This window comes from Melospiza georgiana, chromosome 19 (genome assembly GCF_028018845.1).
Source record: "Melospiza georgiana isolate bMelGeo1 chromosome 19, bMelGeo1.pri, whole genome shotgun sequence".
Classification (NCBI taxonomy): Eukaryota; Metazoa; Chordata; class Aves; order Passeriformes; family Passerellidae; genus Melospiza; species Melospiza georgiana.
The window spans coordinates 10410295-10425550 of NC_080448.1; the positions used below are offsets into that span (position 1 = coordinate 10410295).

Below are 15256 nucleotides of genomic sequence, written 5' to 3' on the forward strand. Positions count from 1 at the left end.
CTCCTGTGGTTTATTATGAGTTTTATCCTCTGCACCTCAGAGAAACAAGATTTGCATGCAGCTCTGCACACATCTGTGTTGCATTTTCCCTGACTGGTAACAAACCACATCAGACTGGCCAGAGCTTTGGGCCTGGGCTGTGCCTCTGCACCCACTCACACAGCTCTGCTCCCTCCTGTCAGCTCACAGCTCAGGAGCTGCCTGGATTTACCTGCAGGGCTGTGTGAAGGCATTTTCTGTGCTGAGTTCTTTAAAAGTTGAAGTGCCTTCATGGTCTCCTGAGTGTCAGTGCCACAGTTTAAATAACATCTGCTTCCCTCTCCTGGGGAGAGGCTCCCTGTGCTCCCTCAGTGTGCTGTGTAGTCGTGGCAGGCTGCCCACAGCCTTCCTGTGCTTTCCACATGGGAGTCCTTCTCCCTGCCTGGAAGTTTTCAGGCTTTCTGCTGACTCTGTGTCCACAGCCAACTTCCAAATTACTCTGTGGGATCCAGAAACTGGGTGGCAACAGCAGGACCAACTTAATTTCTTTTGCTAAGGAAGTTCTGTGCCTATTAGGAAGTAATATTTCATTCTAAGTGGTAGCAAAGAGAATAGGGCAATTACAGTAAAAAAAGCCAGATTTCTGTTCAGCTGGAGCCAGGCAGTGAGTCTTGTAAGTGCCCTGTCTTCTAGAGAAATTCTTTTCACATTTCTTCTAGGAATTTGTAATCTTTCTTTAAAGACATGGTCAATAAAGGACCAGATAGCAAAATTATTATCTTCCACACAGCCCATTTGTTTGAAATTCTTTCAGTTGAATTCTGTTTTCCTTTAAAAGTGTTGGTTACTGATTACAACCCTGAGGAACCACCCTGAGGCAGGTCACTGACACTCCAGCTGAACTTGGGCAATCTGCACTTGCAATCTGTGGATTAATGTTCAGGTGTGTGGTTTGGCTCCCCCTGTCAGGGGTTGGATCTTACATTACATAACATGTTTTCCTGCTGCAAGTTCATGATGTCTCTGGGGATATCTCTGCCTGTGCTTTGGTGGCTTTTGTCCACATTCCAGCCCTGCTCTGAACTTCCTGTCCCTGGGTTTTCCTAGAACACTATTTTCAAGTGTGGTAAACACAGCAGGGCGGCTTGGCAGGGAGTCAGAGGGATCTGGAGGTCTCAGTGATGTGTGACCAAGGGCTAAATCCCAGCTCTGTGTGATCCCAGGCAGTGCAGAGAAGGCAGGGAGAGCTGAACAGTTCCTGATCCTCCTCTGTGCAGCGTTCGAGCCGCGTTAGGACCAGCAGAGACCTCAGCAGGGAGCACAGAAGAAATTCATTTCCCTGTTTCCTAGATTTCCTCCAAATCCCTAGAGAACAATTCTGACAGAGTGAGACCTGCCTACCTGTATTCATCTCCTGTTTCCACCTCCTGTCTCCACACCTTCCAACTCCAGGCACTGTCAGCCTTCCGTGTCCCCCCGCAGCGAGACGGCGCCGATCCCGGTTCCCACCCAGCTGCGCAACTACCAGCGCATAGAGCAGAACCTCTCCTCCACTGCCAGCCCCGTGTCCAACCCCCACGGCTCACCCAGGTGAGGATGGGCTTTTCAGCTCCTTTCTCTTGCTCTGGTTGGTGTTTGTACCCTGGCACATGTCCCTGCTTTCTTGCTAAAGAGACGTTTCAATGATAACAAATAAAAGCCCTTCACAGTCTCAAGATTGTTGGATGGGCGCTTGAAATATTTCATGAAAACAAATTGAGCTTGTTCTTTCATAATGCAGCCCAAGAAGGTAAAAAGATGAAGTCTTGCTTTTTTTACTGCTCTTTGTGTATTGCATGGCATTACATCATGAACTGAAATGTCAGTAATAAGTTCTGGTTTGTTTTCACACATGTAGTGATGAGATGAATGCTTTGTTCTGTAGAATATCAAGGAAACAATTTTTGGCATGCCTGTTAACCAGCTTGTCTCATTACAGAGCTCTAGTGAGCCAGGCTTTTTCTCTGCCTTGTGCTCTACAAGATCAGGCTGGTGAAGGTCAAAGACTCATAAATAGACTACTCAGAACTCTGGAGATCTTTACAAAAACAAAACCCAGGGTTTCTTGCACATTTTTTCCAGGATCCCTGATTTGATTATAGCTACTACATGCAGGGAAATGACTTTCCCTTAAATAATCTGTTTTCAGTTATCTGTATTCCAGACACAATATGAAAATTTTGTCAGAATCTTTGCTGTTTAAAAAATGGGGATTTAAGCAATACTTGTATTGTAAAAGCAGGGCACCCCTGACAAAGGGGAGAAAATTATGCATCTGACTCTATAGATATCAGATATCATTAATTACTTTATTATACTATATTATTCTGTATTATACTATATTACACTGAATCTGCACAAGAACTCAACTGCCTAGAATCTTGTGACTGTCAGCTGACAGTCCTGACACACACACACATATGGAGTTAATGAATCAAAACACTCACACCAGAATCCAATCAAGCAAATTCTTTCAGGTAAATAACCTTTCTCAATGCATTCTGCTTGTTCCAAAACACAGGAGCAGTAAATGAGAGAAGAATTGTTTTTTCTTTCTCTGCGGTTCAGAGAATGTGAATCCCAGAAAATCTTTGGGAAGTTGTGCCTTGCTTTTCTCTGTGAAGAGAAATGTGGCCACATACTTGGTTGGGAAATAAAAAAAATTGATGATAAGTTTTTTGAAGATTAGGGTCTACTAAGAGAAGTCTGTTTTAATGTTCTCCAGTTAACAGACTATTATAGCATTCAACATTTAAAAGTGTGGTAACAAAGGAAATTAAACCTTGATTAATTCAGTATGGAAAGCTTAACTTCTTAGCTGAAACAGCAGCATTTCCTTTAGCTGATCAGACTCCTCAGGGGGGTTCTGAAGCTTTTCTCAGGGAGAGCACAGTGTGTGTGAGCCCTGTTTTCCTTGCAGGGCCGGGGTGGTGAGGCGCTCCAACACCAGCCCCATGGGGTTCATGAAGATGGGCTCGTGCTCTCCTGTGCCTGCTGACCCTGCCCAGGCTGTGGGGCGCAGGCTGTCCACAGGATCTTCCAGACCATACTCTCCTTCACCACTAGGTAAGCACAGAAATGCTCAGCAATTAGTAAAGCTTCATCTGCAGTCATTCAGAACTCTGATTCTTGCTTGAAATTAATCTTAAACCACAACCTGCCCAGCCAGGTCATGTGTGCAGAAATAATTTCTGTTAAATGGCTCACAGAAGTAAACTAACTAGGTTGTGAATTGTTTTAGCTTTGTAAGTGAAGTAGAAAGTGTAAATCCACATTTTTGTTTTGTTTGCATAGTTGGAACCATACCTGAGCAGCTTGGGCACTGCTGTTGTGGACAACTCCAAGGACACGAATCAAGGAGTAGAAACTTCTCAGGTGAGTGACTTTGGACAGTGCAATCAGCATTATTTTGACAGAGCTTCTAGAGCATTTTGTGAAGAGGTAGGAGAGCCAACACACATTAGAATGGGTTAATAGGAGACACTGAGTTTTTGTGGAAAATGCCCATTTGTGGCCTGGTGACACCTTTGCCCATAACTAATTCCCTACACAGTAAGACAGCCACTGAAATTTCTCACTCTCAAGATGGAAAAACAACTCTGATGAAGCCTGTCCTTTACCAGGGCTGGTTTATAATGAATGGTAGTAACATGCTTTGAGAATCTGGTTTTGATAGACCAGCTCTGTCATGCCAGTTCTCAGAAAGGGAGGCAGAGCTGCCAGTGCACAGCGTGCAACACGTCTTCATCATTCCCTTGGGAAATCGTTGGGATCTGATGTTACTGTTGCTAAGCAGTCAGCAAGCTTTGCAAGTCATAAATCATCATGGCATGCCAGCAGGGAAAAAAAAAAAGATCAAGAAGAAATAGGACTTAAAGATGTTCTGAGACTGTTAAAGATGGAATTGCACTGTAATGCCAGAAGGGTTTGGTATAAGAAAATGCAATTCAGCAACTTGTTCTGCTCTGTGCACATTTTGGGTGCATTTTATTCTCTACCTAAACTACCAGTTATACTTTTTATTTTGACTTTCTGTGATATGATAATGAAACTGCATTGCGAGTTTTTCTCCTATTTAAACACTTGTCCAAAACCATCTGGGCATGGTAGAGCCTTCACTTCTTTCAGTAGACATGTCTGGGGATGGTTTCATCCATATGGAATAACTTCTATGAGGTGTCTCAAAAATTGCCTTGATAATTGCTGTGCCATTGGCTGGCTCAACAAAAGGAATGAGTGAATCCTTAGATATGAAATGGTCTCTTAAAAAGTGAGAAGGGGTGTGGGTGAAGAGAATACAGAGCACTGTGTTTGCCTTTCTTGTTGCAACTTTACTTTGGGTAGAATTTTGTCAGGCTGTTGGTTTAGTGCCCTTTGCCAGTATCAAACTAACTTGCAACACACCACAGCAGTGTTTTTGTGGCTGGCAGGGGTTTTAATGTTTCATTCTTTGTATGTTTTCTGCGTTTTTTTTTTTTTCTTTCTTAGTTTCACTTCTTAATTTGAAATGACTGCAGTGGTATTTTTGTTTGTACAATACCACAAATTGCAGCAAGTCTGTCTCTCAGCATTTTAATGGCTGTGGGAAGCAGTTTTTTTGCTTTGGGTGAGGTGAGGTCATCTGAGCTGAGATTTTTCTAAGGACTGAAGATGTCTTTCGTAATGTAGCTCCTGAACTAATTGAGCTGTTCTTGCTGCCAGTGGCAGCAGAGGACACACTTTTAATTCAGGAGCCTTCCCTGGGGTGCCAACAACACTGGAACTGTAACCAGTGAGATTTCAGACTGATTCTAAAACTACAGGTGAAGACTTTCCAGTGCTGTGAGACAGACAAGCAGAGGGATTTCAGGCAAGCACATTCTTGGCTGGAAAATTAATGAGAAATAGACTTGATCCCTCTGCTAGAGCTGCAGGCAGGCAGACTGTTCTGAAACATGCTGCCTAGTGGAGTGGAATGAAATCAAGATGAAGTAGCTCATATTCAAAATCCAGCTAGCAAAAACATGGACTTAAGAAGGCTGAAGGATGTGTTGTAACAGCTGGGCACTTTGCTGAGCAAACTGCAAGAAGTTTGGGGTGGTTTTTTTGAGCAGACATGAAATGAAGCCTCTCTCAGAAGATTCTCATGGCCAGCTTTAAAAAAACCTCTAGTTGTATGGTTCAGTTTTTCCCTCTTTTTTTTTTCTCTTAAAACATGAGTTAAACTCCCTTCAATGTCAGTTCTTGGAGGTTACAGGCAGGTATTTTCTCTGGGAAGCTGTGGCCATAATGCTGAATTCTGATGTACTGTTTGTAACTTTGCACATTTCCTTATCATGAGACATAAAAACACACACCAGGAACAGAACATTTCATCAAATTTCAGGCCTAATTTTGAAAGAGGAGGGTCATCTTTAAGTAGGTGAGGTGTTGATAAATATAGTTATTTCCCCAGAACTCTGTTTAAATGATAACTTAGAGCTCTCCCATTTGCTTTAGGAGAAGCTGCACTCATACCTAAGTGTGAACTTCCTCTGTCAGCTTTTGAAACAAGATTCAATCAGACAGACTAAAAAGTAAACAACTGCTCAAAGTCATGTCCCCAAACTGTTCCATCTGAATAATTTGGTTCTTTTTAGTTCCTGGTTTTCTTGCAGGAACATGGAGCTGCCTTTGTCTGTAAATGAAGCCATTACACACAAAACAAGTCATTAACATGCAATGTCCCATTCACTCTCTTGTTTGTAAGAAAATCATTCCAGGCCTTGAGAACCTCTGTTCAGCTTGGGATTTCAGTGCTGGTTGTGCCATTCCTGCTGAATCCAACCACTTTTTTGTCTTGGTGCAGGTTGCCAGATGTTGTGCAGCTGCCAGGACAGCTGTCAGCCTGAAATTGTGCCCATTTGGCAGCTTGGAGGTCTCATCAGTGTGGTGTAGCAATAGTTCAAATAATCCAAGGGCCAAATCTATTCTCCTTGCTGTTTAGTGAGCTAATGATCAAACACCTCTCAATATTTGCAGTTTAATGTTGTTCTCTGAAATTTTGAGCCTTATCAATATATTTTGCAAGCACTGCAAGTAGAATTTTACCTCATTGTTTGTCATCTCCACAGGTTCTCCTGTGCCACCATCTCAGTCCCCACAGTCCCTTCTGATGGGAGCCAGGTTGCAGAGTGCTCCTACTCTCACAGATATCTACCAGAACAAGCAGAAGCTCAGAAAGCAGCATTCAGACCCAGTTTGCCCATCCTATGCTGGCTATGGGTACAGTCATTCTCCACAGCCAAGCAGGCCAGGCAGCCTGGGGACATCCCCCACCAAGCACATGGGATCCTCTCCCAGGAGCTCAGACTGGCTCTTCAAAACCCCCCTGCCCACCATCATCGGCTCTCCCACCAAGGTTTGTTACCTTTCCAATCCTCAGTCACACACTGCCTGAAAACAATAACATTTCAGGCTTCTAACTTTGATTTTTATTTTTTTTGTGTGTGTTTTCTTGCTCTTGATTCCTAAAGGCAACAGCTCCTTTTAAAATCCCTAAAACTCAAGCATCCTCCAACTTGCTGGCTCTGGCAAACCGCCAGGGCTTGGCTGAAACGCCGCTGCAGCCTAAAGATATCACTGAGCCAAGGGACTTCAGCCACTTCCACTCCAGCCAGGCAGCTGACAAACAGGCAGGAGAGCAGCACAGCAAAACCACCTTTGGCAGGTAGGCACTGCCAGGAACAGAGCATTCATCAAATTTCAGGCTGAATTTTGAAAGAGGAAAGGATATCTTGGAGTAAATGAGGTGTTTATACAAGATATTTCCCCCAAACTCTATGTTAAAATGATATTTTAGAGCTCTCCCATTTACTTTAGGAGAAACTTTGCATCCCTGAAGCAGCACAACTGCACACAGCAACTCTCAGAGGGTGAAAAAGCTGTGAGGGGATGCTGAGGTTTGGTGTGTGCAACAGAAACATTTTGTACTGGCTATAAATATAGCAGAGACTTCCTGGAGCACTTTGTGTTGCTGTCTAGTTCCCTTTTGTTTTGATTAGCTGAATCTGGAATTTCATTGCCTCTGTAAAGCCTGTAGAATTTTTGCTTGAAAATATCTATGGCAAAATTTGCAATATAAATTTTTCAAGAAGAAAAGGTCTCTTTATTTTTATGGTTTGCTCTATTTTAGAAGATCCACGATAACAAGCAAGATTTCAATACTTTTTCTATTTTTGTTGAAAAATTCTCTGTAGTAAATACCAAGAATCTTAGTTATCCTTAGTTGCAAGTTGGATGATATTCCTGAATAACTTTTTTTGGGGGAATTGATGTGTTTTCCTGTCCAGGTCTGTTAGTACTGGGAAGCTGTCAGATCAACAGGTAAAAACCACCCTTGGGGGCCAGTTATACCAAGGCAGCACAGACAGCCTCAACACAGAGAGGCCAATGGATACAGGTGAGGATCAGAGTGATAAATCCAAGCTCTTTCCCTGTGCCTGGGTTTTTATGGAATGCCAGCTGGATCACAGCTCTGCTTCCAGCTTGGAGGATTGGTTCTGACAATTTTTAGCCTCAGCACAGAAGGCTTTTTTTAATGTTTAAGGGGATCTGTTCCATTTCTTTAGCATAGCTTTAAAAATAACTGAGACAGGAAAATACTTATTTCTGTGCTAAACACAGAAATATCTGACTGCCTGTGCTGGCTGGAGGGGTTTGGGATTTTCTGGTTTGGTTTTATTTTTAATTTAGCATTTGTGGCTTTTCATTTTCCACCTTGATCTCATATGAAAGCAAATTTATGTAACTCTGGGTGTTTGGTTGGGTTTTTTTCTCTTCCTCCCTGAGTTTGTCCCTTGCCACCACCAGAAGTTCTCCCTTCTGAGCAGGTGGAAGGAGCTCTGCAGACAGGGCTGGTCTTTAGCCTCCAGACCTGGCACAATCTGCCTTTAGAATTTTTCTGCTTTATCTTTTACTGCAAAACTGACATCTTCAGGCTCTCAGGGAGTCTCTGTTGCTCTTTCCTGGGTGAGAGTAGAACACTGAGATATTGAAAGTAAAAATACACATTAAGCTGCACCTTGACTGTCTGTGTCTCACCAAGACTGTCCACTCAGCTTCTTTTATTTCCTGTGAGAACTTCTAACTTAGTCCAGGGCTTGGATCTGCATCAAAGCACATTGTGTTGCAGTGCTCCAATTTGCTGCATGTAATTACTTCTTGCTGTGATTATATGGAATAAGGACTGACTTGCTGAAATGTTCTCTCCCAGCTCCAGCAGGAGCCTATGGAATTGCAATGGCCACTCCATCCATGGCAAGTGGGGCGAGTTCTCGGGCTGTCATGTTCACTGTGGGGTCCCCTCCAAGCAGTGCCACCCCTCCCACCTGCACCCACATGGTCCTCAGAACCAGAACCACCTCAGGTAAGACTTTCCTGGCATTTGTGTGGACATTTCTCAAAGGCAGCACTTGGGCTTGTCCAATTCTGGGGCCTGATTGCTACCCTGGAAAAAGTAGAGATTAATACAGATGGTTTCTGCCTTTTTCCCCCAAAGAGGGTCAGAGGCACAGGTTTACAATCCAGCAGTGAGTAACCACCTGTGTACACAGCTTTACTCCCTCACTGGGAGTGTGATCTCCATGGCAAAGGTGGAGAGGAAAAGTCAGAATTCTGATTTTTGCATGCTGCCATGCTTTGTCCCAGAAGCAGCACACCAGGGGTGGGAGCTGCCTGCAGTTTGGTAAGAGCCAAATATCAAATATCAGCCAGCATCAAATATCTGTGCTGCCAAATATCAGAGAGCTCAGGGTGAAGGGTTCAGGTGGGCAGTGTGAGCCACAGCACAAGCTGCAGTCCTTGTCAGCCATGAGTCCAGAGCTTTAGGAGTTGTCACTGTTGTTATATTTCACCCTCTGCACTCCCTGCAGAGCCTGCAGGGAGCAGTGAGGAGAGACTCCATGGGGTCTCTGTGCTGGCTCCTGCTGTGTCCCTTGCTGTCACCCCCAGCCCCAGGGCTGGATCAGACTGAATGTGTGTGTTATTTTTCTTGCAGTGGGATCAAACAGCTCTGGAGGGTCCCTGTGCTCCACCAGTGGCCGTGTGTACATGGGCTCTCCTCCTGGCATTTACATGGGCTCCTCTCCTCCGGGGGCTGAGGCAGCTCCCAGTCTGAAGTACATCCCCTATGGTACTTCCCCTCCCAGCCTAGAGGGATTTATCACTTTTGAAGCTCCTGAATTGCCTGAAGAAACTTTAATGGAGGTATAGAATCAATCATTTCATGTTTTCTAATGTGTGATGTTGCTGGTACAGATGTGGTAAATCAGGGTTGCTCCATGTGCTTTGTAGTTTCGTCTGTGCTGTTTCACTTGTTGGTTTTTATGTTTAGTATCTTGAAAATATTGCTGGATCAGTAGTTGCCAGTTTCTCTTAGGTAGTTATTGCTGGCATTTTATATGTTTGAATTGGTAACCAGAGGAACATGACTGATTTTGTCCCCCAGAGCCTCCCAGAGAGGCCTCTGTTCATGCCAGTGGCTGTGGGTGCTGACAGTAACAAACCCCTCTGGGCATTTCATTCCTGCCTCACAGTCAGGGAATGATTCAATCCCACTTGTGGGAAGACTGTCCTATATTTTTTTAGGATGTGTGGGGGAGTGACACTTTAAAAACACAAATTGGGGTGGTCTTTCACCAGAATGCTATTCTTGGAGTGTACATTTCTCAAGGCAGATTGCTGTTCTGGTTTCTCATTCACATCTTGCTGGAAGGTGTTTGGGTCCCTATTGAATATCTCATATAACATGAATGCTTACCAGTGCACTGTATTCTTCCCACAGATAAAATTTTAAATTAGACCTGTATTTAGACCTGTGTTATTAATTAAAATATTATAAACATTGCTAAGATATGTTTGATTTGTTTTGAAGGCTTCTTTTTGAGGAGGAGCTCTGCATGTGTACTGTGTGATTTACTGACAGAGCAGCACTGAGCTGCTCACTCCAATTGAAGTTTTTAGTCTGAAGTGTAAACTTTGGCCACCTTTTAACACAATTTAATTCCAGAACCAAGTGTAAATTAGAGTGAGGCAGATCAGTTCTTTTGTAGGTATTCAGTCTATTACATAATAAAAGCCAAATGTTCCTCCTGGCTCTTCACACAAGTGCCAAGCATACTTTTGTGTTGCTGATAATAAAATAAGTAATGTGTCCAACTTGTGATTCCTTTAGTTCCTCAGGTTTCAACACAGAACTCCATGTACCAATTCCTTTGGCTTTGTTGAAAGACTCTTTAGGTATAAGCTACAATATCTTGAATTCATTAACAAAGAGAACAAGTTCAGATCTGTTGGGGCCCATTTGCTTCTGTCATCCCTAATGCTGCCTCTAGCACAATGTGATTCCTGCACAGAACTGACATAACAAGAAATCTTTCAGTGATTAACAAGAGTTTTAAACGTGGCTGATGGCTCAGAGTGGTTAAATTGCTGTCATCTTTCCCTCTGCCAGAGAGAGCACACAGACACCCTGCGTCACCTGAACATGATGCTGACATTTACTGAGTGTGTCCTGGATCTGACAGCAGTGAGAGGGGGCAACCCAGAGCTCTGCACTTCTGCTGTGTCACTCTACCAGATCCAGGAGAGCATTGTTGTGGATCAGATCAGCCAGCTCAGCAAGGAATGGGGGTAAGTTTGCAGTCAGAGAATTAGTCAAGATCCAACACTTAAAAATTTATTGAAACTCTGTCCTTGTTGCTGGGAGTGATTGCTTTCTTGTAGAGAATCTTTATAGGAATTATTTTTTATGAAGACAGATCAGAAAGAGCAAAGATAAAATATTTTTTTCTGTTCTGCCACTTTCCTGGGGAAAATGTTGAGCTCAGGCTTGAGGTCAGCAGTGCATTCCTTTCTGAGCAAGGAAAATTATGTACCAGCTTCATGCAGATCTGAGCCCTCATCCCTTCCTGTTGACTGAAGGCCTGAGGTGGAGTTTGGGAGGGGAGAAGAGGTGTCCAAATTTGGATTCACTGGAAAAAAATAGTCAGCCCTAATACAAAATCAAAAGCAAGGAAAAATATGAGAAGTTTGAAGTGGTGGGAAAGGGCAGTTCTACTTCCTGCCTTCTTCCTGAAGTCATAAAAACCCAACAGAAAACCCCTGTCAAGTGTTTGCTTTTCACAACTGAGAATTCCAGGGGGATAGGAAATGAGAAGTACACCCTGTCCCTTGTGGTGAGACACTGACCTCGGGCAGAGAGTCCCCACAAATAAGTGCTCCTTTCTCAAAAGTCTGCATTTAAAGCAGTCTGTCTTTGCTGCTGCAGCTCCTAAATGAGCAGATGTCCCCTCACCCCATGACAGAGTGTTTGTGAAGGGAAGGGAGGGGTGGAGCTGCATTTTAAACATCTGTCTTCCTTTTCCACTGTTGCTGGCTCCTGTGGGGTGTTGTGATTAAAAAGTGATGTCTGCCCTTGGCTTGAATGCATTCAAAAAAGATATTTTGATGCATAAATTACTTTTTTTTTTCCTTTTCTCCCTAGACAAGTGGAGCAGCTGGTGTTGTATATGAAAGCTGCCCAGTTACTGGCATCTTCTCTGCATCTTGCCAAAGCACAGGTCAAATCTGGCAAACTGAACCCATCCACTGCTGTTAAGCAAGGTAAATGCAACATCATCTAATTTGCTTTGCTTGTGAATTTTCTTTGCTGATACATCACTCAGAGAGCTGAAGTTGCAACCTTTGTTTTGTTTTTCTTCTCTGCAGGAGAACTGTAGATATGTAGAATTGCACAACTCTCATAGTAAACAGCCAGAAACAGTTAGGAAATGGGTATTCATTAACTTGAAATGGAAATTATGTGATAGATACTCAAGTCATAGAAGTGGTGGAGTAAATAAACACTAAAACTACAAGTTTAAACAAGTTTAGTTTACAAAGCTGAACTTAGGCTGAGTTGTTTGAGTTTTGTTTGGGGTTTTTTTTTTTAATTTCTTCTTACCTTTTTCCCAGTTGTGAAAAGCCTCAATGAGAGATACAAATTCTGTATTGGAATGTGCAAAAAATTGACAGAAAAGTTGAATCGTTTCTTTTCGGACAAGCAAAGGTTCATTGATGAAATCAACAGTGTGACTGCAGAGAAACTCATCTACAACTGTGCTGTGGAAATGGTGAGTCCCTCCTCTTCCCTGAACTCAGGAATTGCTGCCTTCTCTCACAGATCTCTTCTACATAACCAGAAAATAGAATTGATCTTTTCAGTGACCACAAAGGAAAGTGAACTGCTTTAGTGATGAGAGGGAATTCTTGTGTCACACAAAAAATTCTGACAAATGTTGTGCTTAACCCTGATAATGGTGGTGCTGTGTATAATTAATTCATTTCTTTACAAGAGAATGCAGTTGGAAGAATGAGCATATTTATTCATATAAAAATGTTTTTATGGATTTTTTTTGTGCAGAATATTATCACAGCACAGGTGCTCTGTCAGAATCTGTGTCAGATTCTGTCAGAATCACAGAATGGTTTGGAAGAGACCTTAAAGTTCATCCAGTTCCACCTTCATTTTGTTGTCTTAGTTACAACACCACATCAGCTAAATCAAAGCTGAAAAAGAGTTTCTAAATGACACTTTTAGGTGATTAATTCTGCATTTCTCATTTTGCTGCTTGCCTAATGGAGTGTGTGAAACTGTCCTGACTGATTGCAGGTGCAGTCAGCAGCTCTGGATGAGATGTTCCAGCAAACTGAGGATATCACATATCGATACCACAAGGCAGCCCTGCTGCTGGAGGGACTGACTAAAATACTGCAAGACCCTGCAGATATAGAAAATGTACACAAGTGTAAGTTCAGCTGAATCATTAATATTACATGGAATTAATTCATTGTAAAATAAGTCTGGTGATCACCTGTGTTGTGCCTCTCTCTGCAGATAAATCCAGCATTGAGCGAAGGCTTTCTGCACTCTGCTACAGCACAGTGGCTGTGTATGAGCAGTAGGAATATCCTGAGGACCAGATGGTGTGAACATAAGGGACCACATCAGTGATACTGCACTTTTTTCACAACAGCTTCATTGTTGTCCTTGTTCTGCCCCATGTGGAAGATGATTCTTACATTTCTGTGGTGACTACCAAAGAAACAGCAGCATATTCAAAGAGGAGAAATTCCAAAAGTACACTTGCCTTACCAATCCAGCAGCTCCTTTTCCTTCCTAGCAACAGAATTTAAAAGAATCTCTCTTCACATTTCAAACTGATCCTTGTACGTGTGCTTTGAACTTGAATGATCAGGGGTTGTTGATTTTCCCTCGTGAGGTTTTTAGAGAGCGGATCCTTCTGCATCAGGTACAAAAAAAGACATTTCCCTCAGAAGATTCCCTCAAGAGTTTTTAAAGCTGTTCAGTAAAATGTGGCTGAGTGAATTTGGGAAACCCTAACCATGTGCAAGTGCTGCTTGAAGCTTTTTGGGGCTCAGCTGCCTTGTCTGGAGCTCACCTGTTGTACACATGGCTCAGGTTGTCATATGAAGGGATGGCAAACACGCTCTTACCCCAGGGGAAAAGTGGGGATGGAAAAAATTCCCTCCATCTGTGCAAAATCCCCAGGGGGTTTTCAGCTGATGTGGATACTATTTGATGATCTTCTTCCAAAATATTTTGTTTTGCACTAATTTACTAAAGCAACTGTATATTCATTTTTGAAGAACTATATTAAAAAAAATCTAGAGAAAGAAGGCACAATGGACTTGGCTGAATTTCATTTCAGTGTACATAAAATTCTTTTCAGAATTTCAAATGTAGCTTCTAGAAGACTTTCAAACAAACTGTGTAAAAACTTGTATTCATGTGAACCTTTCCATTTTATACCTATTTGTCTAATACTTGAGTAACTACTGCTCTGGACTTTCTCAGTAATAGCAATGTTGAGTTGCTGGTTGTTTGCTTTTTCTATAGATTTGGTTGCATCTTTTGTTGTGCATGCAATATGTGCATTAATGCCTGCAGTCTTTAGGGGTGTAATGACAGTTCTCTGTAGTTTGTTTCTTGGGCAGTATTACAATAAATACTGTAAACTGAAAGGTTCTGCAAGGAACCATGCAAAAAAAAAAAAAAAAGATAAAAAAAAAACAAACCAGAAAATAATGTTGTGGTTTGAGATGCTGATAAAATGATGTAGGATCTCTACATATAGAGTGTGTGAAAAATCAGGATTATTTTGTGTGCATTTTGGGGGAGAGGTGGGAAGCTTCATTTAGCCTTATAGGCATTGTCATTTCAAGCATCCCATGAGATCATCAGGACAGCGATTTGCAAAGTATTTGGGCAGATCAGCTTCTCTGGAAATGGTTCCTATACTTTGTTTTTGGGACTTTTTTTGTTACTCAACTGCTTGAATACTTGAATAAACCATTCTCCAGGACAAAATCATTTTAATCCTCTTAAACACAGTGGTCTGAACTATTTGACAAAGTTGTACAGGGCTTACACATCAAAATATTGTTTCAGTGTTGGGATAACCATGTGTTTCCTTTACTTTGACAGAGTAATGTACTTTTTACCTTATTTATCTGTATGAAATTCCAACAGTTAATTTGAAAGTGTTTGTTTATATAATGTTTGTATTTTTAGGTCTTTAATACGGTGTTTCTACCTCTCCTTTGTAATTGCATGCATTATTCTTGGAACTAGGTAATAACTCACGGAACTGTTGCGTAATAGCCTTTTTATTATGGCCTGTATAAATGTATATTAAGGTAAAAATAAATACTGACACTAGAAGTGTTTCTATGGTACAACTGAGTTTCTGTGTCTCTATGACCAGAGGTGTTAAATTTAGGAAAATATCTTTATTTGCCTGGTTAAAGAAGTTGCTGAATATTTGCTGAATATTCCCCCCAGCAGGGCAGGATGGGGCAGCATCCTTGAGTTCTTTATCTCTGGATAGCTCAGGCACAAAATGTCCTTGAGTTTGTTTTTCTCTGGCTTTTGCAAGACAATTTACCCTGCTGCTTTTTTTATTTTATTTCCATTTTTTTTTAAACTTGGATTGGAAGACAAAAATGCTAAGTAGGATCCTGGGTAACAGCTGTATGATCTCCCAACAAGGTGCTTATTTGTTGCCTCTAGCAAAGGGGAGCTGTTGGGGCTGCCAGAACAGCAAATACAGAGCTAATTGACAAAAGCTGGCAGGAAGTTACAATTTCTATCCAAAGTTGACAGAAAATGGGCTTTGTTCACCTCACAGCCTGTGCCCTCTGCCCAGCTGAGATATGC

General features: G+C 42.2%; 1 protein-coding gene across 1 annotated transcript in view; it reads left to right on the top strand.

Annotated features, from left to right (window-relative positions):
• The window catches only part of ULK2 (unc-51 like autophagy activating kinase 2), a 36905-nt gene extending 22144 nt beyond the window's left edge, over nucleotides 1-14761 (top strand). The window contains exons 16-28 of the mRNA XM_058037652.1: nucleotides 1432-1569; nucleotides 2939-3084; nucleotides 3313-3393; nucleotides 6111-6397; nucleotides 6513-6706; nucleotides 7329-7438; nucleotides 8252-8404; nucleotides 9035-9243; nucleotides 10490-10668; nucleotides 11522-11640; nucleotides 11992-12149; nucleotides 12689-12824; nucleotides 12914-14761. Coding sequence (XP_057893635.1) covers nucleotides 1432-1569; nucleotides 2939-3084; nucleotides 3313-3393; nucleotides 6111-6397; nucleotides 6513-6706; nucleotides 7329-7438; nucleotides 8252-8404; nucleotides 9035-9243; nucleotides 10490-10668; nucleotides 11522-11640; nucleotides 11992-12149; nucleotides 12689-12824; nucleotides 12914-12981 — 1978 coding nt within the window. The 3' untranslated portion in view covers nucleotides 12982-14761. The remainder of the gene's footprint in view (nucleotides 1-1431; nucleotides 1570-2938; nucleotides 3085-3312; nucleotides 3394-6110; nucleotides 6398-6512; nucleotides 6707-7328; nucleotides 7439-8251; nucleotides 8405-9034; nucleotides 9244-10489; nucleotides 10669-11521; nucleotides 11641-11991; nucleotides 12150-12688; nucleotides 12825-12913) is intronic.
• Nucleotides 14762-15256: the final 495 nt, after the last annotated feature.